At 47.4% G+C, this 26,886-nt stretch overlaps 1 protein-coding gene across 1 annotated transcript in view; it reads right to left on the bottom strand.

Moving 5' to 3' along the window:
* GC (GC vitamin D binding protein) overlaps positions 1–26,886 on the bottom strand; it is a 334,882-nt gene that overhangs the window by 244,889 nt on the left and 63,107 nt on the right. The window contains exon 3 of the mRNA XM_069626269.1: positions 11,354–11,486. Coding sequence (XP_069482370.1) covers positions 11,354–11,486 — 133 coding nt within the window. The remainder of the gene's footprint in view (positions 1–11,353; positions 11,487–26,886) is intronic.

Here is a 26,886-nt window from a genome sequence, read left to right as displayed (position 1 = left end):
TTACACTGAAGCCTGTGCCAGAAGAACAGCCAGTCCATCTCCCGCTTACACTGAAGCCTATGCCAGAAGCGATGCCATCCATCTCCCGCTTACACTGAAGCCTATGCCAGAAGCGATGCCATCCATCTCCCGCTTACACTGAAGCCTGTGCCAGAAGCAGTGCCAGTTCATCTCCCGCTTACACTGAAGCCTATGCCAGAAGCGATGCCAGTTCATCTCCCGCTTACACTGAAACCTATGCCAGAAGCAGTGCCAGTCCATCTCCCGGTGCCAGTCCATCTCCTGCTTACACTGAAGCTATGCCATAAGAACAGCCAGTCCATCTCCCGCTTACACTGAAGCCTATGCCAGAAGAACAGCCAGTCCATCTTCCGCTTACACTGAAGCCTATGCAAGAAGCAGTGCCAGTCCATCTCCCGCTAACACTGAAGCCTATGCCAGAAGCGATGCCAGTCCATCTCTCGCTTACACTGAAGCCTATGCCAGAAGCAATGCCAGTCCATCTCCAGCTTACACTGAAGCCTATGCCAGAAGAACAGCCAGTCCATCTCTCGCTTACACTGAAGCCTATGCCAGAAGCGATGCCAGTCCATCTCCCGCTTACACTGAAGCCTAGGCCAGAAGAACAGCCAGTCCATCTCTCGCTTACACTGAAGCCTATGCCAGAAGCGATGCCAGTCCATCTCCCGCTTACACTGAAGCCTATGCCAGAAGAACAGCCAGTCCATCTCCCGCTTACACTGAAGCCTATGCCAGAAGAACAGCCAGTCCATCTCTCGCTTACACTGAAGCCTATGCCAGAAGCGATGCCAGTCCATCTCCCGCTTACACTGAAGCCTATGCCAGAAGAACAGCCAGTCCATCTCTCACTTACACTGAAGCCTATGCCAGAAGCGGTGTCAGCCTATCTCCCGCTTACACTGAAGCCTATGCCAGAAGCAGTGCCAGTTCATCTCCCGCTTACACTGAAGCCTATGCCAGAAGCGATGCCAGTCCATCTCCTGCTTACACTGAAGCCTGTGCCAGAAGAACAGCCAGTCCATCTCTCGCTTACACTGAAGCCTATGCCAGAAGCAGTGCCAGTCCATCTCCCGCTTACACTGAAACCTATGCCAGAAGCAGTGCCAATCCATCTCCCGGTGCCAGTCCATCTCCTGCTTACACTGAAGCTATGCCATAAGAACAGCCAGTCCATCTCCCGCTTACACTGAAGCCTACGCCAGAAGAACAGCCAGTCCATCTCCCGCTTACACTGAAGCCTATGCAAGAAGCAGTGCCAGTCCATCTCCCGCTAACACTTAAACCTATGCCAGAAGCAGTGCCAGTCCATCTCCCGCTCACACTGCACCCTATTCCAGAAGCAGTGCCAGTCCATCTCCTGCTTACACTGAAGCCTATGCCAGACGCGGTGCCAGTCCATCTCCCACTTACACTGAAGCATGTGCCAGATGCAGTGCCAGTCCATTTCCCGCTTACACTGAAGCCTGTGCCAGATGCAGTGCCAGTTCATCTCCCGTTTACACTGAAGCCTAACCCAGAAGCAGTGCCAGTCCATCTCCCGCTTACACTGAAGCCTATGCCAGAAGAACAGCTAGTACATCTACCGCTTACACTGAAGCCTATGCCAGAAGCAGTGCCAGTCCATCTCCCGCTAACACTGAAACCTATGCCAGAAGCAGTGCCATTCAATCTCCCGGTGCCAGTCCATCTCCTGCTTACACTGAAGCCTATGCCAGACACAGTGCCAGTCTATCCCCCGCTTACAACAAAGCCTATGCCAGAAGCGGTGCCAGTCCATCTCCCGATAACACTGAAACCTATGCCAGAAGCAGTGTCAGTCCATCTCTCGCTTACACTGAAGCCTATGCCAGAAGCGGTGCCAGTGCATCTCCCGCTTACACTGAAGCCTATGCCAGAAGCAGTTCCAGTCCATCTCCCTCTTACACTGAAGCCTATGCCAGAAGTAGTGCCAGTCCATCTCTGGCTTACACTGAAGCCTATGCCAGAAGCAGTGGCAGTCCATCTCCCGCTTACACTGAAGCCTATGCCAGAAGCAGTGCCAGTCCATCTCCTGCTTACACTGAAGCCTATGCCAGAAGCAGTGCCAGTCCATCTCCCGCTTACACTGAAGCCTATGCCAGAAGCGGTTCCAGTCCATCTTCCGCTTACACTGAAGCCCATGCCAGAAGCAGTGCCAGTCCATCTCTGGCTTACACTGAAGCCTATGCCAGAAGCGGTGCCAGTGCATCTCCCGCTTACACTGAAGCCTATGCCAGAAGCGGTGCCAGTGCATCTCCCGCTTACAATGAAGCCTATGCCAGAAGCAGTGCCAGTCCATCTCCCTCTTACACTGAAGCCTATGCCAGAAGGGTTGCCAGTGCATCTCCCGCTTACACTGAAGCCTATGCCAGAAGCAGTGCCAGTCCATCTCCCTCTTACACTGAAGCCTATGTCAGAAGCAGCGCCAGTCCACCTAACGCTTACACTGAAGCCTATGCCAGAAGCGGTGCCAGTCCATCTCCCTCTTACACTGAAGCCTATGCCAGAAGCAGTGCCAGTCCATCTCCTGCTTACACTGAAGACTGTGCCAGAAGCAGTGCCAGTCCATCTCCCGCTTACACTGAAGCCTATGCCAGAAGAAGAGCCAGTCCATCTCCCGCTTACACTGAAGCCTATGCCAGAAGTAGTGCCAGTCCATCTCCCACTTACACTGAAGCCTATGCCAGAAGCAGTGGCAGTCCATCTCCCGCTTACACTGAAGCCTATGCCAGAAGCAGTGCCAGTCCATCTCCCGCTTACACTGAAGCCTATGCCAGAAGCAGTGCCAGTCCATCTCCCGCTTACACTGAAGCCTATGCCAGAAGCGGTTCCAGTCCATCTTCCGCTTACACTGAAGCCCATGCCAGAAGCAGTGCCAGTCCATCGCCTGCTTACACTGAAGCCCGTGCCAGAAGCAGTGCCAGTCCATCTCCCGCTTACACTAAAGCCTATGCCAGAAGCGGTTCCAGTCCATCTTCCGCTTACACTGAAGCCTGTGCCAGATGCAGTGCCAGTCCATCGCCTGCTTACACTGAAGCCCGTGCCAGAAGCAGTGCCAGTCCATCTCCCGCTTACACTGAAACCTGTTCCAGACACAGTGCCAGTGCATCTCCTGCTTACACTGAAGCCTATGCCAGAAGCAGTGCCAGTCCATCTCCCGCTTACACTGAAGCCTGTGCCAGAAGAACAGCCAGTCCATCTCCCGCTTACACTGAAGCCTATGCCAGAAGCAGTGCCAGTCCATCTCCCACTTACACTGAATCCTATGCCAGAAGCAGTGGCAGTCCATCTCCCGCTTACACTAAAGCTTATGCCAGAAGCAGGGCCAGTCCATCTCCAGCTTACACTGAAGCCTATGCCAGAAGCAGTGCCAGTCCATCCCCAGCTTACACTGAAGCCTATGCCAGAAGCAGTGCTAGTCCATCTTCCGCTTACACTGAAGCCTGTGCCAGATGCAGTGCCAGTCTATCTCCCACTTACACTGAAGCCTATGCCAGAAGAACAGCCAGTCCATCTCCCGCTTACACTGAAGCCTATGCCAGAAGAACAGCCAGTCCATCTCCCGCTTACACTGAAGCCTATGCCAGAAGCAGTGCCAGTCCATCTCCCACTTACACTGAAGCCTATGCCAGAAGCAGTGGCAGTCCATCTCCCGCTTACACTGAAGCCTATGCCAGAAGCAGTGCCAGTCCATCTCCTGCTTACACTGAAGCCTATGCCAGAAGCAGTGCGAGTCCATCTCCCGCTTACACTGAAGCCTATGCCAGAAGCGGTTCCAGTCCATCTTCCGCTTACACTGAAGCCCATGCCAGAAGCAGTGCCAGTCCATCTCTGGCTTACACTGAAGCCTGTGCCAGATGCAGTGCCAGTCCATCGCCTGCTTACACTGAAGCCCGTGCCAGAAGCAGTGCCAGTCCATCTCCCGCTTACACTGAAACCTGTTCCAGACACAGTGCCAGTGCATCTCCTGCTTACACTGAAGCCTATGCCAGAAGCAGTGCCAGTCCATCTCCCGCTTACACTGAAGCCTGTGCCAGAAGAACAGCCAGTCCATCTCTCGCTTACACTGAAGCCTATGCCAGAAGCAGTGCCAGTCCATCTCCCACTTACACTGAATCCTATGCCAGAAGCAGTGCCAGTCCATCTCCTGCTTACACTGAAGCCTATGCCAGAAGCAGTGGCAGTCCATCTCCCGCTTACACTAAAGCTTATGCCAGAAGCAGGGCCAGTCCATCTCCAGCTTACACTGAAGCCTATGCCAGAAGCAGTGCCAGTCCATCCCCAGCTTACACTGAAGCCTATGCCAGAAGCAGTGCTAGTCCATCTTCCGCTTACACTGAAGCCTGTGCCAGATGCAGTGCCAGTCTATCTCCCACTTACACTGAAGCCTATGCCAGAAGAACAGCCAGTCCATCTCCCGCTTACACTGAAGCCTATGCCAGAAGCAGTGCCAGTCCATCCCACACTTACACTGAAGCATATGCCAGAAGCAGTGCCAGTCCATCTCCCGCTTACACTGAAGCCTATGCCAGATGCAGTGCTAGTCCATCTCCCGCTTACACTGAAGCCTATGCCAGAAGCGGTGCCAGTCCATCTTCTACTTTCACTGAAGCCTGTGCCAGAAGCAGTGCCAGCCTATCTCCTGCTTGCACTGCAGCCTGTGCCAGGTGCAGTGCCAGTCCATCTGCCGCTTACACTAAAGCCTGTGCCAGAAGCAGTGCCAGTCCATCTCCCGCTTACTCTGAAGCCTATGCCAGAAGCAGTGCCATTCCATCTCCCGCTTACACTGAAGCCTGTGCCAGAAGCAGTGCCAGTCCATCTCCCGCTTACACTGAAGCCTATGCCAGAAGCAGTGCCAGTCCATCTCCTGCTTACACTGAAGCTAATGCCAGAAGCAGGGCCAGTCCATCTCCAGTTTACACTGAAGCCTATGCCAGAAGCAGTGCCTGACCATCTCCTGCTTACAATGAAGCCTATGCCAGAAGCAGTGCCAGTCCATCTCTCGCTTACACTGAAGCCTATGCCAGAAGCAGTGCCAGTCCATCTCCCGCTTACATTGAAGCCTATGCCAGAAGCAGTGGCAGTGCATCTCCCGCTTACACTGAAGCCTATGCCAGAAGCAGTGCCAGTCCATCTCCCTCTTACACTGAAGCCTATGCCAGAAGCAGTGCCGGACCATCTCCTGCTTACAATGAAGCCTATGCCAGAAGAACAGCCAGAACATCTCTCACTTACACTAAAGCCTATGCCAGAAGCGGTGCCCGTCCATCTCCCTCTTACACTGAAGCCTATGCCAGAAGCAGTGCCAGTCCATCTAACGCTTACACTGAAGCCTATGCCAGAAGCGGTGCCCGTCCATCTCCCTCTTACACTGAAGCCTATGCCAGAAGCAGTGCCAGTCCATCTCCCGCTTACACTGAAGACTGTGCCAGAAGCATTGCCAGTCCATCTCCCGCTTACACTGAAGCCTATGCCAGACGAACAGCCAGTCCATCTCCCGCTTACACTGAAGCCTATGCCAGAAGCAGTAGCAGTCCATCTCCCGCTTACACTGAAGCCTATGCCAGAAGCAGTGCCAGTCCATCTCCTGCTTACACTGAAGCCTATGCCAGAAGCAGTGCCAGTCCATCTTCCGCTTACACTGAAGCCTATGCCAGAAGCAGTGCCAGTCCATCTCCTGCTTACACTGAAGCCTATGCCAGAAGTACAGCCAGTCCATCTCCCGCTTTAACTGAAGCCTATGCCAGAAGCAGTGCCAGTCCATCCCACACTTACACTGAAGCATATGCCAGAAGCAGTGCCAGTCCATCTCCCGCTTACACTGAAGCCTATACCAGATGCAGTGCCAGTCCATCTCCTGCTTACACTGAAGCCTATGCCAGAAGCGGTGCCAGTCCATCTCCCGCTTATACTGAAGCCTATGGCAGAAGTGGTGCCAGTCCATTTCCCGCTTACACTGAAGCCTATGCCAGAAGCGGTACCAGTCCATCTCCCGCTTACACTAAAGCTTATGCCAGAAGCAGGGCCAGTCCATCTCCAGCTTACACTGAAGCCTATGCCAGAAGCAGTGCCAGTCCATCCCCAGCTTACACTGAAGCCTATGCCAGAAGCAGTGCTAGTCCATCTTCCGCTTACACTGAAGCCTGTGCCAGATGCAGCGCCAGTCTATCTCCCACTTACACTGAAGCCTATGCCAGAAGAACAGCCAGTCCATCTCCCGCTTACACTGAAGCCTATGCCAGAAGAACAGCCAGTCCATCTCCCGCTTACACTGAAGCCTATGCCAGAAGCAGTGCCAGTCCATCTCCCACTTACACTGAAGCCTATGCCAGAAGCAGTGGCAGTCCATCTCCCGCTTACACTGAAGCCTATGCCAGAAGCAGTGCCAGTCCATCTCCTGCTTACACTGAAGCCTATGCCAGAAGCAGTGCCAGTCCATCTCCCGCTTACACTGAAGCCTATGCCAGAAGCGGTTCCAGTCCATCTTCCGCTTACACTGAAGCCCATGCCAGAAGCAGTGCCAGTCCATCTCTGGCTTACACTGAAGCCTGTGCCAGATGCAGTGCCAGTCCATCGCCTGCTTACACTGAAGCCCGTGCCAGAAGCAGTGCCAGTCCATCTCCCGCTTACACTGAAACCTGTTCCAGACACAGTGCCAGTGCATCTCCTGCTTACACTGAAGCCTATGCCAGAAGCAGTGCCAGTCCATCTCCCGCTTACACTGAAGCCTGTGCCAGAAGAACAGCCAGTCCATCTCTCGCTTACACTGAAGCCTATGCCAGAAGCAGTGCCAGTCCATCTCCCACTTACACTGAATCCTATGCCAGAAGCAGTGCCAGTCCATCTCCTGCTTACACTGAAGCCTATGCCAGAAGCAGTGGCAGTCCATCTCCCGCTTACACTAAAGCTTATGCCAGAAGCAGGGCCAGTCCATCTCCAGCTTACACTGAAGCCTATGCCAGAAGCAGTGCCAGTCCATCCCCAGCTTACACTGAAGCCTATGCCAGAAGCAGTGCTAGTCCATCTTCCGCTTACACTGAAGCCTGTGCCAGATGCAGTGCCAGTCTATCTCCCACTTACACTGAAGCCTATGCCAGAAGAACAGCCAGTCCATCTCCCGCTTACACTGAAGCCTATGCCAGAAGCAGTGCCAGTCCATCCCACACTTACACTGAAGCATATGCCAGAAGCAGTGCCAGTCCATCTCCCGCTTACACTGAAGCCTATGCCAGATGCAGTGCTAGTCCATCTCCCGCTTACACTGAAGCCTATGCCAGAAGCGGTGCCAGTCCATCTTCTACTTTCACTGAAGCCTGTGCCAGAAGCAGTGCCAGCCTATCTCCTGCTTGCACTGCAGCCTGTGCCAGGTGCAGTGCCAGTCCATCTGCCGCTTACACTAAAGCCTGTGCCAGAAGCAGTGCCAGTCCATCTCCCGCTTACTCTGAAGCCTATGCCAGAAGCAGTGCCATTCCATCTCCCGCTTACACTGAAGCCTGTGCCAGAAGCAGTGCCAGTCCATCTCCCGCTTACACTGAAGCCTATGCCAGAAGCAGTGCCAGTCCATCTCCTGCTTACACTGAAGCTAATGCCAGAAGCAGGGCCAGTCCATCTCCAGTTTACACTGAAGCCTATGCCAGAAGCAGTGCCTGACCATCTCCTGCTTACAATGAAGCCTATGCCAGAAGCAGTGCCAGTCCATCTCTCGCTTACACTGAAGCCTATGCCAGAAGCAGTGCCAGTCCATCTCCCGCTTACATTGAAGCCTATGCCAGAAGCAGTGGCAGTGCATCTCCCGCTTACACTGAAGCCTATGCCAGAAGCAGTGCCAGTCCATCTCCCTCTTACACTGAAGCCTATGCCAGAAGCAGTGCCGGACCATCTCCTGCTTACAATGAAGCCTATGCCAGAAGAACAGCCAGAACATCTCTCACTTACACTAAAGCCTATGCCAGAAGCGGTGCCCGTCCATCTCCCTCTTACACTGAAGCCTATGCCAGAAGCAGTGCCAGTCCATCTAACGCTTACACTGAAGCCTATGCCAGAAGCGGTGCCCGTCCATCTCCCTCTTACACTGAAGCCTATGCCAGAAGCAGTGCCAGTCCATCTCCCGCTTACACTGAAGACTGTGCCAGAAGCATTGCCAGTCCATCTCCCGCTTACACTGAAGCCTATGCCAGACGAACAGCCAGTCCATCTCCCGCTTACACTGAAGCCTATGCCAGAAGCAGTAGCAGTCCATCTCCCGCTTACACTGAAGCCTATGCCAGAAGCAGTGCCAGTCCATCTCCTGCTTACACTGAAGCCTATGCCAGAAGCAGTGCCAGTCCATCTCCCGCTTACACCGAAGCCTATGCCAGAAGCAGTTCCAGTCCATCTTCCGCTTACACTGAAGCCTATGCCAGAAGCAGTGCCAGTCCATCTCCTGCTTACACTGAAGCCTATGCCAGAAGTACAGCCAGTCCATCTTCCGCTTACACTGAAGCCTATGCCAGAAGCAGTGCCAGTCCATCTCCCGCTTTAACTGAAGCCTATGCCAGAAGCAGTGCCAGTCCATCCCACACTTACACTGAAGCATATGCCAGAAGCAGTGCCAGTCCATCTCCCGCTTACACTGAAGCCTATACCAGATGCAGTGCCAGTCCATCTCCTGCTTACACTGAAGCCTATGCCAGAAGCAGTGCCAGTCCATCTCCCGCTTACACCGAAGCCTATGCCAGAAGCAGTTCCAGTCCATCTTCCGCTTACACTGAAGCCTATGCCAGAAGCAGTGCCAGTCCATCTCCCGCTTACACCGAAGCCTATGCCAGAAGCAGTTCCAGTCCATCTTCCGCTTACACTGAAGCCTATGCCAGAAGCAGTGCCAGTCCATCTCCTGCTTACACCGAAGCCTATGCCAGAAGCAGTTCTAGTCCATCTTCCGCTTACACTGAAGCCTATGCCAGAAGCAGTGCCAGTCCATCTCCCGCTTTAACTGAAGCCTATGCCAGAAGCAGTGCCAGTCCATCCCACACTTACACTGAAGCATATGCCAGAAGCAGTGCCAGTCCATCTCCCGCTTACACTGAAGCCTATACCAGATGCAGTGCCAGTCCATCTCCTGCTTACACTGAAGCCTATGCCAGAAGCGGTGCCAGTCCATCTCCCGCTTATACTGAAGCCTATGGCAGAAGTGGTGCCAGTCCATTTCCCGCTTACACTGAAGCCTATGCCAGAAGCGGTACCAGTCCATCTGCCGCTTACACTAAAGCCTGTGCCAGAAGCAGTGCCAGTCCATCTCCCTCTTACACTGAAGCCTATGCCAGAAGCAGTGCCTGACCATCTCCTGCTTACAATGAAGCCTATGCCAGAAGCAGTGCCAGTCCATCTCCAACTTACACTGAAGCCTATGCCAGAAGCAGTGCCAGTCCATCTCCAACTTACACTGAAGCCTATGCCAGAAGCAGTGCCAGTGCATCTCCCGCTTACACTGAAGCCTATGCCAGAAGCAGTGCCAGTGCATCTCCCGCTTACACTGAAGCCTGTGCCAGAAGCATTGCCAGTCCATCTCCCGCTTACACTGAAGCCTATGCCAGACGAACAGCCAGTCCATCACCCGCTTACACTGAAGCCTATGCCAGAAGCAGTGCCAGTCCATCTCCCGCTTACACTGAAGCCTATGCCAGAAGAAGAGCCTGTTCAAATTCCTGATTGTTGTAGCATGCAGCAGTGGTGTTCATTTTAAAGCTGAATATGAGTGGATATATCTGGTTTCCAGTCGCCTTGGATGTTGTGTGTGTAGGGAAGGTAAATCCTCGTGTGGTTGATCAGTCAATGACCGTGGGCAGGCGTTGGCGAATACTCACAGAGTGGGCAGAAAGTTAGGTCCCTCAGGTTCTGGAAAAACAGGCTAGGCAGAAGCAGCTTACACAGAAGATTGTGGAGCATAAGTCAAGCGGGGCGCATATGGGCTCAGAAGACATCATTACAGAGGGAAAGAAGACGGCATGGTGGAAGCCAGCAACAAACAGTTGAAGAGCATGTGCAGAGTTTTTTACACAGTTTTCGACCTCTGCAAAAGACTCGGCCATTGACAGATCACTCTGATTGAACAGATCTTCAGGAACTGAATGGCAGTGCAGTGGGCCACGTGTTGTGCAGTAAGGTCAGAGCCACTGTCACCTAAGGGAACACAAGCTGAAGATGTCTGTGTTTGTGGATGGGAACGCGCCTATATGGAATACATGCACATTATTTATCTATGATTTTTTTGGGGCTCACTGTTACCCAGTCACTATTTCCTTTGGACTAGCTTTGCATTAAGAAACTAATTCCTTGCCATAAAAGCAGCTCTTCTGTCATATTATGTGTATGCTGACCTCACAAGAACTGTATTGCATGGAATAAGGATTGCTGTCTGTTCTGAAGCTGCAGCTGTGAAGTTTGGAAGAAATGGTGGTGTAACCTTTTATTGCGAGCAAATTTCCAAATCTGGCATCATCTTGGCTTTAGCGCGCCACCTTAAAGTTGCTGTAGCGTACACAGTTACCACCACTTTGTTTTATCGGTCCACCTAACTCATAAGGAGGCCCTTAGCTCTTTCAATTATAAACAATGTTTCACATAGTAATACTTTATGTCTTATCGCACTAGTTACCCAGGTTTTTGTTGTAATGTAGCACTGTAAATAACAATATTACTCAAATTGGTCAAATAAAAATGGTCGTATAGACCATTTGAGCTAATATGGGTAATTCGATTAAATCGAAACCCAAAATACAGAATATGATTTGCGGTGGTGTCCCCCGCTTCCTTGATAATGGAAGCGGGGGACACAAAAAAAATACCCCAAAAAGAAAAGTGGACCCTGCGGCGTGAGATCCAACCAGCGTTAGGGGGAAGGAATTGACGCTGTCGGGGTATGAGAAGCTGCTGCGACAGCCAGTGAAAAGTAGGGGGTGTTGGGCGTTTGATTTAGGGGTAAAATGAGAGTTGTTTTGCTGAAGTACAAACAGAATTGTGGTGAAATCGACTACCGTCAATTCCGTTGCGATTCTTTTGACTTCGGTACATCAACCCTAATGCTAAATAACAAAGTTAATGGTATATTATATTTCAGATTCGATCCTGCTGGATGTGCACCTGGACTTGTTTACTTGTGCCTTTTTTGTGCAGTTTGTATGTACATATTTTAATCATTGGGATCACTGCATTTATTAGTTTACCTTAGAGGTGAATGCCTGAGGATTTTATGCAGGTTACCTTAAACAGTGTTACAGTAACAATTTTGTTGGGGACATCAATGAAAGCTTGACACATATTTTGGTTCCACACCCACCCTTTTGTCATAGCAGTCAGGGGCGGCTCCTTTAGCGCAGCATGTTTCCGCTAGAGAGACGATCTCTCTCACGATGTTGCTGATCTCCTCGAATGTGGCGTTGGAGTACTTCCGGCTGTTCAGGATGATTGCCCTGCAGAAGACAGGAACCGGATGCAGAATGTCACTGACTGCGTTCCCTCTATGGTCGCACATTGGTAATGCATTGCACTCGGCGAGGCACTCGGGATGAATGTCACAGATAACACACCCAGTCATTCCCCACTTACTCAGGTGTATGCAGACATGGGTTCTTAATTACGTATGTCATTTACAGCTGAATGTGGGGTAGGGTGGAGATGCTGGTGTAACATCACCGAGCCTGTCATCCTTGCTGAGGGTCCTGTCCCCTGGCAATAAACAGGTGGGCATTCAAAGCAAACAGACAAGCTTAGGCACAGGGTGTCAGAGGGGGTAAGCAGGCCAGCACATTAATATTGCAGGGATGACAAAGCAAACCACATCTTCTTCCTTTCTAAAAATGAAAACGCCTTTTTAAATGTCACTAAACATACAAAATGCAAATAGTATATATTTCTTGGTTTCATTTGCATTAAATTCTAGGCTTAACAAGTGAAAATTCATGCTGTAAAGATTAGGCTCAGCAGAACCAATGTAGAAAACAAGAAACACATGCAGTTTAGATAACTACATTTGACAAATATTAATAACACAATAGCTGAATTAATTGAGGTTATTGGAATCTATGCCAGCTTGAATGAGACAAGAACATAAATAGGGGTTATATTTCACCAAAATGCCAGGGGTAGCGGAAGTGACATCACACGACTCTTCACCCCTGATGACATCACAGGAAGTGATGTCATTTGACCCCACCCCGAAGTGATATTGCAGGAAGCGATGGAACACGACCTTTCACCCGTTGAAAAAACGGGAAGTGGCATCACATACCATTGTACACTACAAAAAATATGGTTATGATATCACTATAATGTGATGTATATTTCATACAAGAATGGATCGCCAGTATCGTTAAGATCTATGTGTCTAGGCCCATATTACTAAAGTACTGTGAATGCAAACAGACGTCTATGACCAAATGGTAATGATGTGTTATTATATAGCACTTACGCTTAAACGCTTTATACAGAAAAAATATACACCCAATATCACCCAACCTTTGTTGGTACTCATTTATCGACCTTACAAGGATGAAAGGCTGAGTTGAGGCATTTAAGAACAGACTAAATCAGTGACTCACCCCCTGAAGTGCGCCTGAAATAAACCTAGCAATTATTGTATAGAATTCCAGAAAGACACATTATTTGGTATTCCTATTCTTTCTTATTTAGGGTCACTGCTGAAAGTGCTGGACTTGTGGCCCTCCTATTCTTATTTTTCTTCTTTTTTTTAAGGGGCCTGAACAAGAAAGCTAGCCACTTCAGAAGTAAAGAGCCACATGGTGCTCGCCACAGCCCAGGAGCTTGCATTACCAAAAAAAAAAAGAAAACTTAATTTTTTTAGGTTTCTTTTAGAGGTCGCAAGGGAGACCACAGAGGTCGCAGGGGAGACCTCAGAGGTCGCAGTTGCGACCTCTGGTGACCCCTAAATGACGTCCCTGGTTATATTGACAAATAGTACTATATGTATTCCTATAGATAATGCAAAAACAAACAACATGGACATACGGGAGGTATGGGGAAGGGGGGACATTCATGAGAGTGGAACCTAAGCAATACACAGTAATATAAAAAGTACCTGGACAAATAAATGACTATCATTTTCAACACGGGATCAGATAAAGTGCCATGTGCACTAAAAATGATAGATAGTTAATGAATACATGCCATTTCATTTAATATTTTGCTAACAGAACATTTTTCTACTCTATGGATGTTACAAATGTTGTTCCGCCACCCATTGATGATAATTTTACTAAATTGTTTCCAGTTTGTAGCTATTAACCTAATTGCGCCACCTGGATGACAGATCTCCGGGGACTAGTGGGTGAGACACCTTCAGGTTTCTCACACCTGTGAAGGCATCATGAAGTAAGTTATAGACAACAGATTCAAAGTTCAAAACCAAGTCTTCTATTAAATCAAATGTCAGTATGGTTGAAACCCTAACTAGCCCTGTGCTAAGGTGGGATTTCCCTTCCTGAGCAAAACTTACGCATGTCTGGGTCAGAAAGTTCAACTTAAAAATCTGTCTGTGTCCAAAACATATCCTTACCCTCACAACTAAGCTAAACTATGTTTAGGGAGGTCAATAATAAAAGAAATAGTGATCAAACAAAGTTTCAAGCTTCTTCCAGCTCTTAGCTTCCTTTTTAGCTCCCCTTCCCCAAGTTCAAGAAAGTTCCACAAATCCTTGGGGTTCCCTTCCTCAAGATCAAGGCAATACAGTTCCACACATTCCTTGGGGTTCCCTTCACCAAGTTCGAAGCACCGCAGTTCCAAAGAAAAGGGTCTTGAGGGCTCCATCCTCAAGACAACATTGCAGTTCATCAAGCCTCAGAGTTCCCTTCCCCAAGACTCCAACGTATCAACTTATGCTTGGTTTCTAACTTCCAATGTTCAACACAGCATGCCCTGCTTTCCCTGCTTGCACAAAGGCCTCCCTTCATGAAGTGCAGCCCCACCTCATATACTCCCTATGAGTATTAATGGTTCACAGGTGTGGGTCAGAAAGTTCAACTGCCTGGCCTCTAATCAACATATTTGTGGGCCATGCCTGACTTCCCCAATAGTGTTCATTCACATTCTTCTTCTTCATCTCAGTACCAGAGTGGTGAAAATACGTATTGGTGATCACTACTCCTAGTCGCCTCTTCCTCGTCCCAGTACTGTAACAGGTCAAATGGGGGGAAGTTAGAGGAGATGTCTTAGAGTAGGCCTTAAAGGCCGGGGGAGGGTTAGGTTGGTTTTCAGAGGGAATAGGGGGATACCATGTCTTGCCTGTGGGTACCCCACTCACAATCCCTCCACCCAGGGGATCCTCCATCGCTTCTCCACCACCAAGGTCAAGATCCAAAAGCGATGGCCTTTCCCTGGCCACCTGAGAAGAGGATCCAAAGAGAGTAGGAGAGTGGATACCCTCAGGTTTCCTAAAGGTCACAGCAACTTTGGCATGTGTGTTTATATGTGCCCATACCTTACTTTTGCCAAATGGTGAACTTATATGGGCTAGGTCAAAAGCTACAAGGACAACATTCTTCACACTTCATAAAATGACATGTAACCATAGCTATTTATATTAACTTACTAAAGGCATGCATATTTCAACGTATTTGAACATTATGGTGGTACAATAAGCCACATAGAGCCTCATCAGGAGGATTGTGGTACCCCAGCGGTAATTGCACCGGGATACCACCAACGCAATTAGCGTTACTGCTACTCGCTCCCGCGCATTTTGCGCCAGATGACAAGTAGCGGCATACATTTAATTCCCCATTGGGTCCATTGGAAATTGCGCCAGCGCTAATAGCACTGAAATGCCGTCTCCACCAGCGCATTCACCTCGAGCTCAGAGCTGGAGGTGAATGCATCCTGGCAGGGCCAAAATCGCAATTGGGTCAGCCCTTAAATGTGACATAATAGCATTACCGCTGCATTTAAGGGCCAAGGCCCAACTCATGATGAGGCCCATAATCTCTGAATTATGACAGCTATGATGTGGTAGGCAATCACCACTCCCCATAAATGTATTGCTCATGACCGCATACATAGGGGCAACCTAATTCAGTTCATGTCAGTAGAGGGGAATGATCCCTTTTGTCCCCATGTTAAATTTGACAAGTGGGAACGCCCCTTTAACCAGGAAGTCCCACCCCAGAAATGGCATCATGGAGGTCACCCGGAAGTCCTGCCCTGCCCGAAGTCCTACCCTGGATGTGACATCATGTGAGTCAACTGGAAGTCCCGCCCTACCGGAAATCCTATTCCGGATGTTACATCATGTGGGCCACCGGGAAGTCCCACCCTCTAGGTTGTGGGTAAGTGCCATTAACATTTTGACACGGTAGTAATCTGTGTGAAGCCCTGTTTGTGTACCCTATTGCACCGGTTTATGTGGTGATAAGATAATGTAGAAATGATGCACATGTTGTCATTGACCCCCGCAGGTATGCCCCCAAGATCCAGAAGTGTGTCATAGCTTTTAAAGTGCGCCAGGCAGCTCGGGAGATGGTGCAGACATTAACCTGCAATGTTTTGGGGTAGGTGTGATGTAGGTAGCACACTTTTCACCCTGAAATGTGTCATGGTGCGCCAGGGTGCTGTGGAGATGATGTAGGCACTGTGCCGCCCCTAGGGGTGGAGTAAAGGGTACATATACAGAAGGATATACAGAAGGTGGGTCGGAGAGAGGTATACAGCGCTCTTGATGACTTTGCTATCCTGATATTGTGACGTTGGGTGGAGGCCAAACTATACAGTGGTTAAATACTTCTCCAAAAACCTGGTACGGTTGGTAATTTTGGGGTGTGAAAGAGGCTAATCAGTACTTTTATATGTATTTATAAGCCTTTTTTTAGCAGATCTGTCGACAAAAAAAACAATAATAATTATTTTTACAAAAATAATTAACAAAACACCCATCTGTAATGTGGCACAGATTTGCTAAACCCAGAGCCAGGTGTGTGGCCCCCATACATGGGTTCTTTCATAAGGCCTTACTCGCAGCGTTGTTGCAAGGTCAGGCCATGATGCATCTGTGTGAGTCACTTTCAGCTCCAATTTATACCAGCGTAAGCCGTGTCAGGAGCCAGCTGTCAAATAGTGGGGCTGACGTAATGCTGTGCAAGATCCTTCTCACAGCTGTGAAACAAGTGTGTGATGTATGGGTTCAAGCTATTGCTGAATCATAAAGAATGCAGTGTTGGGATTTTCTGCAACTTTGATCCTGTGCCGGGAATAAAATAAAGTCCAAACAGCTGTTTCAAGGTTGCGTATAGGAACACATGATATCCCCGTCGCCATGTGATATCCCCCTCGCCATGTCGTGTCAAACTTGTGTAATTCCTTGTAATGAATTCTAAACAGGTGCTGCGGCATCACTGCAGATATGTGTGGTCTGTACCCCTGTCAAAATACGTGTGATAAAATATATGCATAATCTGTCCTTGTGGGGAATTTCTTGTGATAAAATGTAACAGGTAGTGTGCTCTGGCGCAGGGGATACACGTGTTCTGGCGCATAGTGACTATGTAGGACAGCCTACCTCAAGAAGAAGCCTGCCAAAATAGTCTATATATATCTGCACTGCATGGCCTTGCTTTAGAGAACTGCCACACCATCTGCTAATAGCAATAACATAACTAACCCCATTCACACTTAGACAGAGAAAACTTGCCTGATCGACCAGAATGAGAAGTAAGTGCTTTGGCCACTCTGAAAAGTGTAAAAAGTAGAGTTTTGTTTAATATGCTGCTTAGTTATTTATTTGTTTATTTACTCTCATAGATTTATGGAGCCCCTCTTTCTATGATTGTGTAGACTTTTCAGTAAGATCTGGTGAGATATCCTTCTTTATTTTGGTTAGTTATTTAAAGGCTGTAAGATTTTAAAATGCCTGTTTTAAAAAAAATATAATTATTTACACTTGATGTTTTTCACTTTGTAAATCTAGACCTGTTAACATCCACCGGCCACTGCCTATTAATAATAACAGAAACAGTTGAAAGGCTCGTATTACGCATCCTTGAAACGGTAGCCCCTAATGACTTTGTGTAGAGCCATTTATACAGCTCGATTTTAAACAGGCCTCTTTTCATCAGGCGTTCATTTAGTCAAACCTTTGATGTTTTGGAGTTCTTAGAAAATATCAGAAGACTGTTACAAAGTAAGACAGAGCTCACCATAGCAAAGCCTTTGAGGATTGTGTCTGTGTTTGTGAGATCTAGAGAGGGTGGAGTGTACCGGCCACTAAAGAAAACACTTTAAGATGCTTTGGCTCTTGGACTTTATCTATAGGCCATTAAACACCTGTATGACTGTGAGCATTATAGGTCTGTTGGAGGTTAGAATCGTTACAGACGGTTACATACAGACAAAGGCTTTGGAGGCCCACAAGGTTCCGGGTATACCTATGGATATCATGGTTGGTTTCAATGAGTTGATTTTATTTGAAGATTACTTCGGTTTTCCGATCAAAATTCTTTATAACCAAGACCGGCATTTGGAAATATTTTCCTCTGGGCAACACATCAAATAAAAACACGGTGTACATTCTGCATAATAGTTAGCACTATTACGGTATCTTAAACCTCCAGGGTTTCCTAGGGACTAGGAATTCATGCCCTTATTGCTGCCACATATATAGCAATCATATGACTCACAGGTGTAAATTCCATTGTCACGTGGCAAGCGAGATGGCTACGAGATGATTGCTGAATCAGGGTTTAAATGTTGCAAGTGCAAGACATTTTCCAGTTCTAAAGAAGGTCTCGAAAAAACATATCGAGAAAGCATCTCAGGGTTTAGCAGAATGTCATCTCAAAATGGATTGTGTCTAATGCGGCTGCTTCATAAGGGCCGATCATGAATGTAAGGGACACATTTGCCCCAGATGTGAAATTGAAGTTGTCTCTATGGGGGTCCACATGGGTTACATGACTCCCCCCAAAGATGTGCCCAAAACAGAGAAATACATTGGCCTTCATTACAAGTGTGGCAGTATTTTGCTGGTGATTCCATGGAGCCGGTGGCACCATTTACGGCAACTGTAACCACAGAATCACTGGCACATTACATCATCGCAGGAGCGTGTATTCTGGCATGCAGGTAACAGTGTGACCGGCGTGATGGAAACACTGTCAAACTAGCGTGAAATCAGTGGCACCACCTGCACCAATGCTGGTGGCACCCTCAATGGCATGCCATTGCCGGAAACAATGGTAACGAAAACACTGTCACCGGAAACAACGTCTCAGACGGAACAGGAATTTTGCTGATGGCCATTTTGGAAAACACAATCGACTTAAAATTACCCAGCTCCTGTTACCATCCAGACACATCTTGCATCCCTGATAGACACCATCTGAGGCCATGCTTCACTGAGCAGGCGCTAAACATACTGACAGACTGCATTGTACAACATGCTGAAGAGCTGTGTGAGATATCAGAAGGTGTCCCACCCGCTAGTCCATGTGGATCTCTCTCTCAGGGGGCCAGGGCATGGCCATTGCCTTTGGATCCAGACCCTGGGGGTGGTCTAGGGCGGGAGGATCACCTGGGTGAGGGGTCTTCAGGAGTGGGACAACAGATGGCGAGACGCGGTATCTCTCCCCCTGTAACACCTTTATCCCATCCTACCAGGTAGGATATGTGGGAACTGTACCCTCGCCCCTTTACCTCCACAAACACTTCCACACAGGCAGCCGGCTCTGGGAGAAAACAGACTCAGTGTATCTGACATGTCCCGCTACTATGGTCAGGCGAAGTCAGGTAATTACTGACAATCACTCACACCTGACTTCCATTGAACTTCGCCACTCGAATAAAAGGCAGAGCACGAGAGCACACTCTGAGCGAGGCAAACCACATGAAGGAGTAGCAGTTTCGAGGAGGCAACAGAACAAGGGGAGAAAGACGGCAAACCAAGAAGGGTTTGCAAGGAGGGAAATACCCTTGACCTTTCAGACAAGAGACTGTTACTTTCAAAACACTTGTAGATCAGAAGATGTAAGGCCAGGAAACCAAGCTAAAGAATCCTACACTGTGTGTCGGAGATACTAGAGGCCGTCCTGCATAGCTAACCAAGTCGCCGAGGAGCAGCAGCCGCTGTGGTATCATCCTTGGCTCCAAGAACAAAATCGCGAGTGTAGAGATCAACAAAGCCGGTGAGTCGGATAGGCCAATGCAAGACTGGTCTATGTTGAAGTCAAGGTTGCGTTGCAAGAGGCAACATTGTATAAAGAGCGCAGGAACGAAAATTGCTAAACGCGTGTGATGAAAGATGCGAGTAAAGCAGAATCACTGATGAATGTTTGAACTTTGAGAAGGAAAGATATGATACCAGTGACAGAGTAGTCTGGCGCAACGTGGGTGCTCAATCAAAGGTCTCTGTAAAAGTATTCAGCCAATAGGTGGCAGAAACAAAAGTTAGAATATTGTGTGAAGTGAATCAAAGTGGTCCTGCGACGGTTAAGCCATACCCAATGCACATTCAACAGACTTCGTTTCTTGATATTAAGAGGAAAATGTAAAAAGTGAGATTGCATGGTCCAAGCCTGAACAAGGCAGACCAAATGTGAATATTGTGCTAAAAGGATCTGATTCCCGGACAAGGGAGATCCAGGATCTGAGCCCAAATGAGGGAGATCCAGGATCTGAGCCCGAACAAGGGTGATTCATGATCCGAGCCCGAATGGGGGAGATCCATGGTCTGAGCCCAAACGAGGGAGACCACTTGTGAACATTGTGGTAAAAATGGGTCCAAACTTGAAGGAGAAAGATTGATGATGAATATTGAAAATGAGAACTTGTACATGTCAGAACGTCGAGAAGAAAGGAACTTTGGTGCTTAATTATTGCGACAGGCACTCTGCAGTAAGAAACTGTTATTGGAAAAGAAGCTTTGGCAAAAGGCTTAATACCTTTGCTTTGAACTGTATCCTCATGGTAGATGAGCCTGAGAGTGTGCGAAGCTCGAGTGTGCCGCCTTGCCCCATGTTGGAAACATGGGGAAGCGAAGCCAACGGCTCAACCAGCCTGTCATATTGTTTTTTGAACACTTTTCTTTTTGCATACACAATTGTCCCACACCCTTTTGTATTTAGAAGTAAGGATTGGCAATAGGTTTATTAGTATAGGCCCTTTTATTTTGACAGACTCGACTAGGACTGTGTTATTATTATTTGATGGTCGTAGCTTGCTCCCATCCTTAGATTTGGGTTTAGATAGGCGTTCAACCAACCCAGTGAAGTTCAATAAACACCCTTGAACTGTGATCACTTTGAAGGGGCCCCTGAGGGACCCTCACGTATGGAAACAAGCACAATCACCACACACAAACTGATACGCCAGACAAGAGGTTATATTCCCAAAAGCTAGGGTTTATTGCAAAGCAAATAGTCTCAGTTGGCCAACTGGGTCCCACGCCCCGCGACGTGGGTTTCCAGACCCCGGGGGACGCAAGAGAGTGAGAATCATACAACAGTTACATATATACAAAGCAAGCATCTTACAATCAGTAGTGACACATCCAATACCACCCCTAATACATTTCCTTTGAATTGGGCACAATGATTGACAATGGTGACGAGTATGACACCTTCAAATATTCACTTAGCAACAGTTTGCAATTTTGCGAGCCTACAGACACAAGTCTTTGTATTAAAGAACACAATGCTTCTGTTTTTGCAAGCAAGCTGCGTGCAGGGGAGAGACACATTCCAGGCCTTGCTATCTCCTAGTTTCTATTCGTGCACTGGGGCTCAACTTGCTCTCCAGGGCTCTACAGGGCTCAGGAAAGGGGGGCCGCAAAGAAGAGCATAATTCAAGCCATTTAATGTTCGCTTCTAACATTTCTACTGTATTAACGAGACTAGCTGGCACCTGTGTAGTGATTAGAATGCCTCACTGCTTACTTCCAAGGATTTGTGAGGGAGGAGACCTGGCATTTCTGTCTGGGTTGCTGTGTTATGTTTCAACAAGTCTCTTGCGACCTTGCACTTTACATGAACAATGATGTACTAGTGGAGCAGAATAAGTTTTCAGCAAAGCAGTTTTAACAGAAAGCAAAAGGCAAACGTTAGAAAACAAAATGGCGATTTCAGTCACCTTAAAATGGCCGCACTTTAGTCAAGCTTATGGCTATATATTTCTACTACTAAACACATGAGGCGGTTGGTCTTCGGTCAACAAAGTACATTGCCCTCTGATTGAGGGGTGTCTACTTTTTCTGGACTGACAAACCCTCCTTTTGGCTGTATGTCAAACACCTCATCCGTACATTGCATCCTCTTCCGACCAAGTATCTGATTCTGATTCTGAATCTTGCACACTACTGGTCTCCTCCCCATTGTCATCAATATTGATTAACATGAATTCTTTTACTGTATTTGATTCATCATTACTGTGAGTACTTGATTTAGCAGTGCTCTTTTCTTCTACCATCTGTACACACTCCTCGCTTATTTCAGTACATATTATGAGTAAGCAGTGTATGCAACAACAACATGTCATGAATATTCCTAGCACTGCTACTAGGATCGCAAATAATTTCCATCCCCATGAATGTAATACTTCCCAGAACGAGGAGCTTATGTTTAATTCCCAGGTCCCTTCAGGGGGGTGTAGGTCAGAGCTTAAAACGTGCAACTTTCTTATCGCTTCGAAAATCGTAGAAGAGTCACTTACAAATACGCAACACGCTGATCCCACGATTTTGCAAACACCACCACGATCAACCAGGATTACATCAAGATCCATTCTATTTTGGAGGGTCATTCATCTAATTATATCTGTTGTCCCATTTATCGTTTTCTCTAAATTCCTGGACAGTTGTCTCATATTATACTAGTTTATTGCTTGGCCCCAAAATGGTGTGAATGATTTTGCTATGTCCTCTGCGATTAAACCTCCTTCCTCATTCCGCCGTGGTCTTGACCTGGCCAATTTGGCTATGTCTGCTGTTTTTGAAAGGAATACCCCTGGGAACAAAAATCCCAAGTAACAAGTACCTTTCCAGTTTCTAGGTAACCAGGGATACGCTTTTTCTCCACATATAAAATAAACAGGATCTCCTACATAAACTGGCTCTATCTCCTTATCAAGGAATGCTATATTCATACATCTAGTGAATGTCCCCACCAAATGGGAACCCTTCTTTCTCAGGCAAAAGGGGAAAGAGCGTGGACTGTAATTTACTGGATAGGAGGGGGGCATTGTATCTTTATTTCCTTCTGGGTTCATTTGAAATGTGATTACAGATGATTTATAGGGCACAAATAGTCTGTCTTGTCGCATCACTACTGGTGTGATCGGTCGTGCTTTGTGAAATATAGAACAACCTATGTGTTTCATAATGATCTCTTCAAATTCATTCATATTTGTTCCATGTAGTCAACCAGTTTCACTTTCGTTCCATTTTCCATAATATAATGCACTCAAGGATGCGTAACATGCAGAACTCAATGGCAGGGGCTGCACATACCAACCAATTCCTTTACCACCATGCTGCGGCAAGTGGGCACATACCCAGCAATTATTTTTTCTTAATATGGAGTGGGTCATATTCATTATTAGCAGTAGTGTGTTATTCCTATAACCTTCTCTGTGTCTTTCTTCTATTGGGGACAGAGTGTAAGTAATTACATGAACCAGGCTTTCAGTAGTGGAGATGTTTCTTACTGGCAAGAGTATTTCTAAGGGGTGTATTTCTCCCAAATACCATAATACAATTCGGTCATTATTGGGGCTAATATACTCATTATGCACATTACTATTGTTAAGATCAGCATACAAATTTTTCGGCAATTCGTTTGTGTAAACTTCCAGTCTCTATGTTTAACTCATTATCAGCAGTGGTGCAGGAGGGGGCAAAAGCTGGTTCCGGCATTTTTCTCTCACGGTTCTTCTTCTACAGCATTGTTTGTCGTGAATATCTCTCCTCGTTGCACTCATTCGAATGTCAATAAGTTCAGTAAATGTCAACAGTTTGTTCTGCCAGTTCTTAGCAGCCTGGATTGCTGCTATACGTTGGGCAAGATCTCTGTGCATCTGCACATTGCTCAAAGAACTCCAGAGCAGTTATCAATTGCCTTCGTACCATGTGAGCCCCTCTTGTCCGGGAGGGGTGATATGCACATGGATTTTTTAGCACTGAGGAGCCTCGCTCTTGGGCTGTCTGATTTGCACAACCCTCACGCCGCTCTCCTCTAGGCCTCCGGTTCCTATTTCATCCGTGATAGGAAACAGAGGCAACAAGGATCAAAAGAAATGAAGATTTGATCACTCCTTCTTCTGGTTCCGCAAATTATACCGCCTTGCTGCTGGTATCGTGTGATCAATGAATAGTGCGGACGCACTTCCAGACTCAAGCTCGGAGTCGGCCTGTGGCACAATGGCAGATGATGGTGGGTGCCAAAGTGATGATGCAGATTTCGTTTCAGGCTGTGGCGCAATGTAAGAGGGTGGGCGCCAAAGCGGTACACGTTTTGTGTCAGCCAGCAGTGATGCAGGTTCTGGGGCACTCTTTGCCCTTCCTCTTTTACAGCAATCTTTTCAGGCTTCGTTTCAGGATCAGGCAGATTTTGTGGCAAAGAACTGGCAACCGTTTCTTTCGTTTCTGGGACCGCTGTCTCTTTCTGGTCGTCTCGATCAGGCAGTTTTTCAGACGGTGACGGGACCTTTTTAGCATGCGTTGCATGAATCCACGCTTTCCTTCCGTCTACACGAATGTCGGTCTGCGTTGTTAAGAGTATCTGGTAGGGTCCACGCCACCTTGGTGCAAGCAATGTTTTCCTCTCAAGGTTCTTGATCAGCACCCACTCACCGTGTTCCAGTGCATGCCCCGGACCAGTGTACCTGATTACTAATGCCTCCTGCACCTGCTGATGAATCAAACGCAATTTTTGAATTAAAAGATTACAACAAATGCTGAGCACAGGGTATTCAGGCTCCCTTAGCCGCTTTGGCAATGGTGAACACCAAACATTCGCTGGTCTCCCCATCACTATTTCATATGGGGAGAGCCCAGTTCTTGCCTGCACAGATGTGCGCATGCACAATAACGCTAGTGGTAATGCGTCTACCCAGCTTAACTTGTTCCCTGCACAAATTTTACTTATTTTGGCTTTTAAAATGCCGTTGTGACGTTCAATAAGACCGGCACTCGTGGGGTGCCTAGAACAATGGAATCTCTTGTCAATTTGAAGACCTGCACAAATCTGTAATATCACTGCGCTCACAAAATGCGGACCATTATCTGACCATATGACACGGGGAAGACCAAAACGGGAGAAGTACTCCTCCAACATTACTTTCGCCGTGCTCATGGCGGGGCAGTCTTTTAATGGATATGCTTCCGCCCATTTACTGAATGCACATATAACCAGTAGGACATACTTCAAGTTTTGGCATCTCTCCATCTCTATGAAATCAAAATGGATTACCTAAAATGGCATAGAGGGAGGGCCAAAACTACCTGTTGGAGTCACTGTTCCTTTTCCCACATTGTGCTATGGGCACGTGATACAATTCTGGAACATCCTCTCTGCATTTTTGTTTATGTGTGTGTTCTCCCATACTGTGGCTAGATGCCGAACTATCTTGTTGGCACAAATATGAGTAGGGCTGTGGGCCATCGTGACCATTGCAATTACATAGGAGTTGGGCAGCATCCAGTTTTTACTCTTCTTGTCTACCCAGCAACCTTCTAGATCTAATTCAGCAGAGCCCTCAGCCCACCCTCGTATTTCGTCAGCAGTGGCTTCTGCCTGCATCTCTTTGACAGTAGCAATTCCATTCTCTATCATGCAGGGCACTTCCTCAGACTGGACTGTCAACATTTTAGTATTCAAATCAGTGGCAGTTTGCTTCGCAATCCAGTCTGCAAATGCGTTTCCCTCTCCCACTTTACATGTTACCTTTTTATGCGCCTCGCATTTCACTATTGCTAGGCGCTTCGGACACTTAAGTGCCGACAGTAATCCTACAATCAAAGGGCCATGTTGAATCCTGGCCCCATGTGATATCAAGAAACCCCATTCAGCCTAAAGTCAGCCTAAGTTATGAACCACGCCAAAGGCGTATTGGCTGTCAGTATATATGTTTACACTCAGATTTTCAGAAATCTCACAGGCTCTGGTTAAAGCTATTATCTCCGCTGCTTGTGCAGAGTTGTAGGGGATTATTTTACTTTCTACAATACTCTTTAACGTGGTGATAGCATAGGCAGCAGTTGATGTGCCATCAGGTAGTTTAAAACAGGAGCCGTCACAAAACAGCTCTCCATCTGGCTCTTTTTGTGGGGTATCTCTTAAATCAATTCTTCCTTTTGTTTCTTCCTCAGTAACCATTAAACAATCATGGGGAGGTGATTCATTTTCACCTAGTTCTTCCGTGAGCAGTGGCATTCATTTGGCAGGATTCAAGGTGCTACACCTCATAATTTGGATGTGTGGCGCAAAAAGGACAATTTCGTATCTAGTCAATCTAGCAGAGGTGAGGTGTTGTGTCTGTGTTCTATTTAATAGAACGTCTATGGCATGTGGCACCATCAATATTAAGGTGTGCCCCAATACCATCCCTTCGGTTTGTTTCCCTGACACAGCAGCCGCAGCAATAGCTCACAAACAGCATGGTAGTGCGTGCGCTACAGGGTCCAGCGCGGAAGAAAAATAGCCGCATGGCCTATTTCTTCCACCTTGTTCCTGTGTCAGAACAGCCAATGCACAGCCTTCATTCTCATGTACAAACAATCTAAAAATGTTCTCATAATTTGGTGTGCCCAAAACTGGAGCAGAACACAATGCAGTTTTGAGCAGATCAAATGCTCTCTGACATTCTTCATTCCACTGCAAAGGCATCACAACATCCTTTTTTGTCAATTCCACCATTGGCTTTACAATCAATGCAAAGTTTACAATCCACTGCCGGCAATAGGAAGCCATGCCTATTATGGCTCTGACTCCTTTCTGTGTTTTTGGAATAGGCATACCAGAAATGCTTTCTATTCTCTCTGGCGTCAGTCTTCCCCTTTCTCTCGAAAGTAGATAGCCCAAGTAAGCCACCTCCTTTCGACAATATTGGAATTTCTTTAAGCTTGCTTTATAGCCATGTGCTGCTAAGTGTGTTAATAGTAAAACAGTGCTCTTTTTACAAATCTCCTCTGTATCAGCAGCGATCAATAGGTCATCTATATACTGTAACAATACACAACCTGCCGGTAATTCTAGCATATCTAGCTGTTCTTTCAATGCTCTGCTGTAAATACTCGGACTCTCTGTGTATCCCTGTGGAATGCATGTGAATGTAAATGATCGTCCTCCTAACATGTAGGCGAACAGATATCTGCTTTCCTTGTGTACTGGGGTACTGAAGAAGGCATTTTTCAAATCAATCACACTAAAGTACTCTGCCGAGGCAGGAATCATTGTCAAAATTGTTGTGACGTCTGGAACCAATGGGAATTGAGGATCTACTAGTTTGTTTAATGCACGCAGATCAATTATGAAACAATATGGTACCTCATTACCTCCTTTCTTATACACCGGAAGAATGGGACTGTTACATGTACTGCCTGTAATCTCTTCAATCACCCCCAATTTTACCAATCCAAAACAATGCTTTTGAATCCTTTCTCTCCTTCTGCTGATATTTTGTACTGTGGAATATGCGGTAACGTTACTCCTTTATTTAGAGCAATCTTCACTGGCTCTATCTTCAAGCATCCCACATCATTGTCATTCATCGCCCCATACAAGTTGGCACTTCACTCAATTCTCCTGGCAAAGGCTTGGACAAAAATTCAGATACCGGTATATTCCGTGGCGAAATTGTCAAGAACACTCCATCTGGTCT

This window comes from Ambystoma mexicanum, chromosome 6p (genome assembly GCF_040938575.1).
Source record: "Ambystoma mexicanum isolate Mex_15411 chromosome 6p, UKY_AmexF1_1, whole genome shotgun sequence".
Classification (NCBI taxonomy): domain Eukaryota; kingdom Metazoa; phylum Chordata; class Amphibia; order Caudata; family Ambystomatidae; genus Ambystoma; species Ambystoma mexicanum.
Note: the sequence above shows the minus strand (reverse complement) of the source record. Positions and strands in the feature narration are given on the sequence as shown.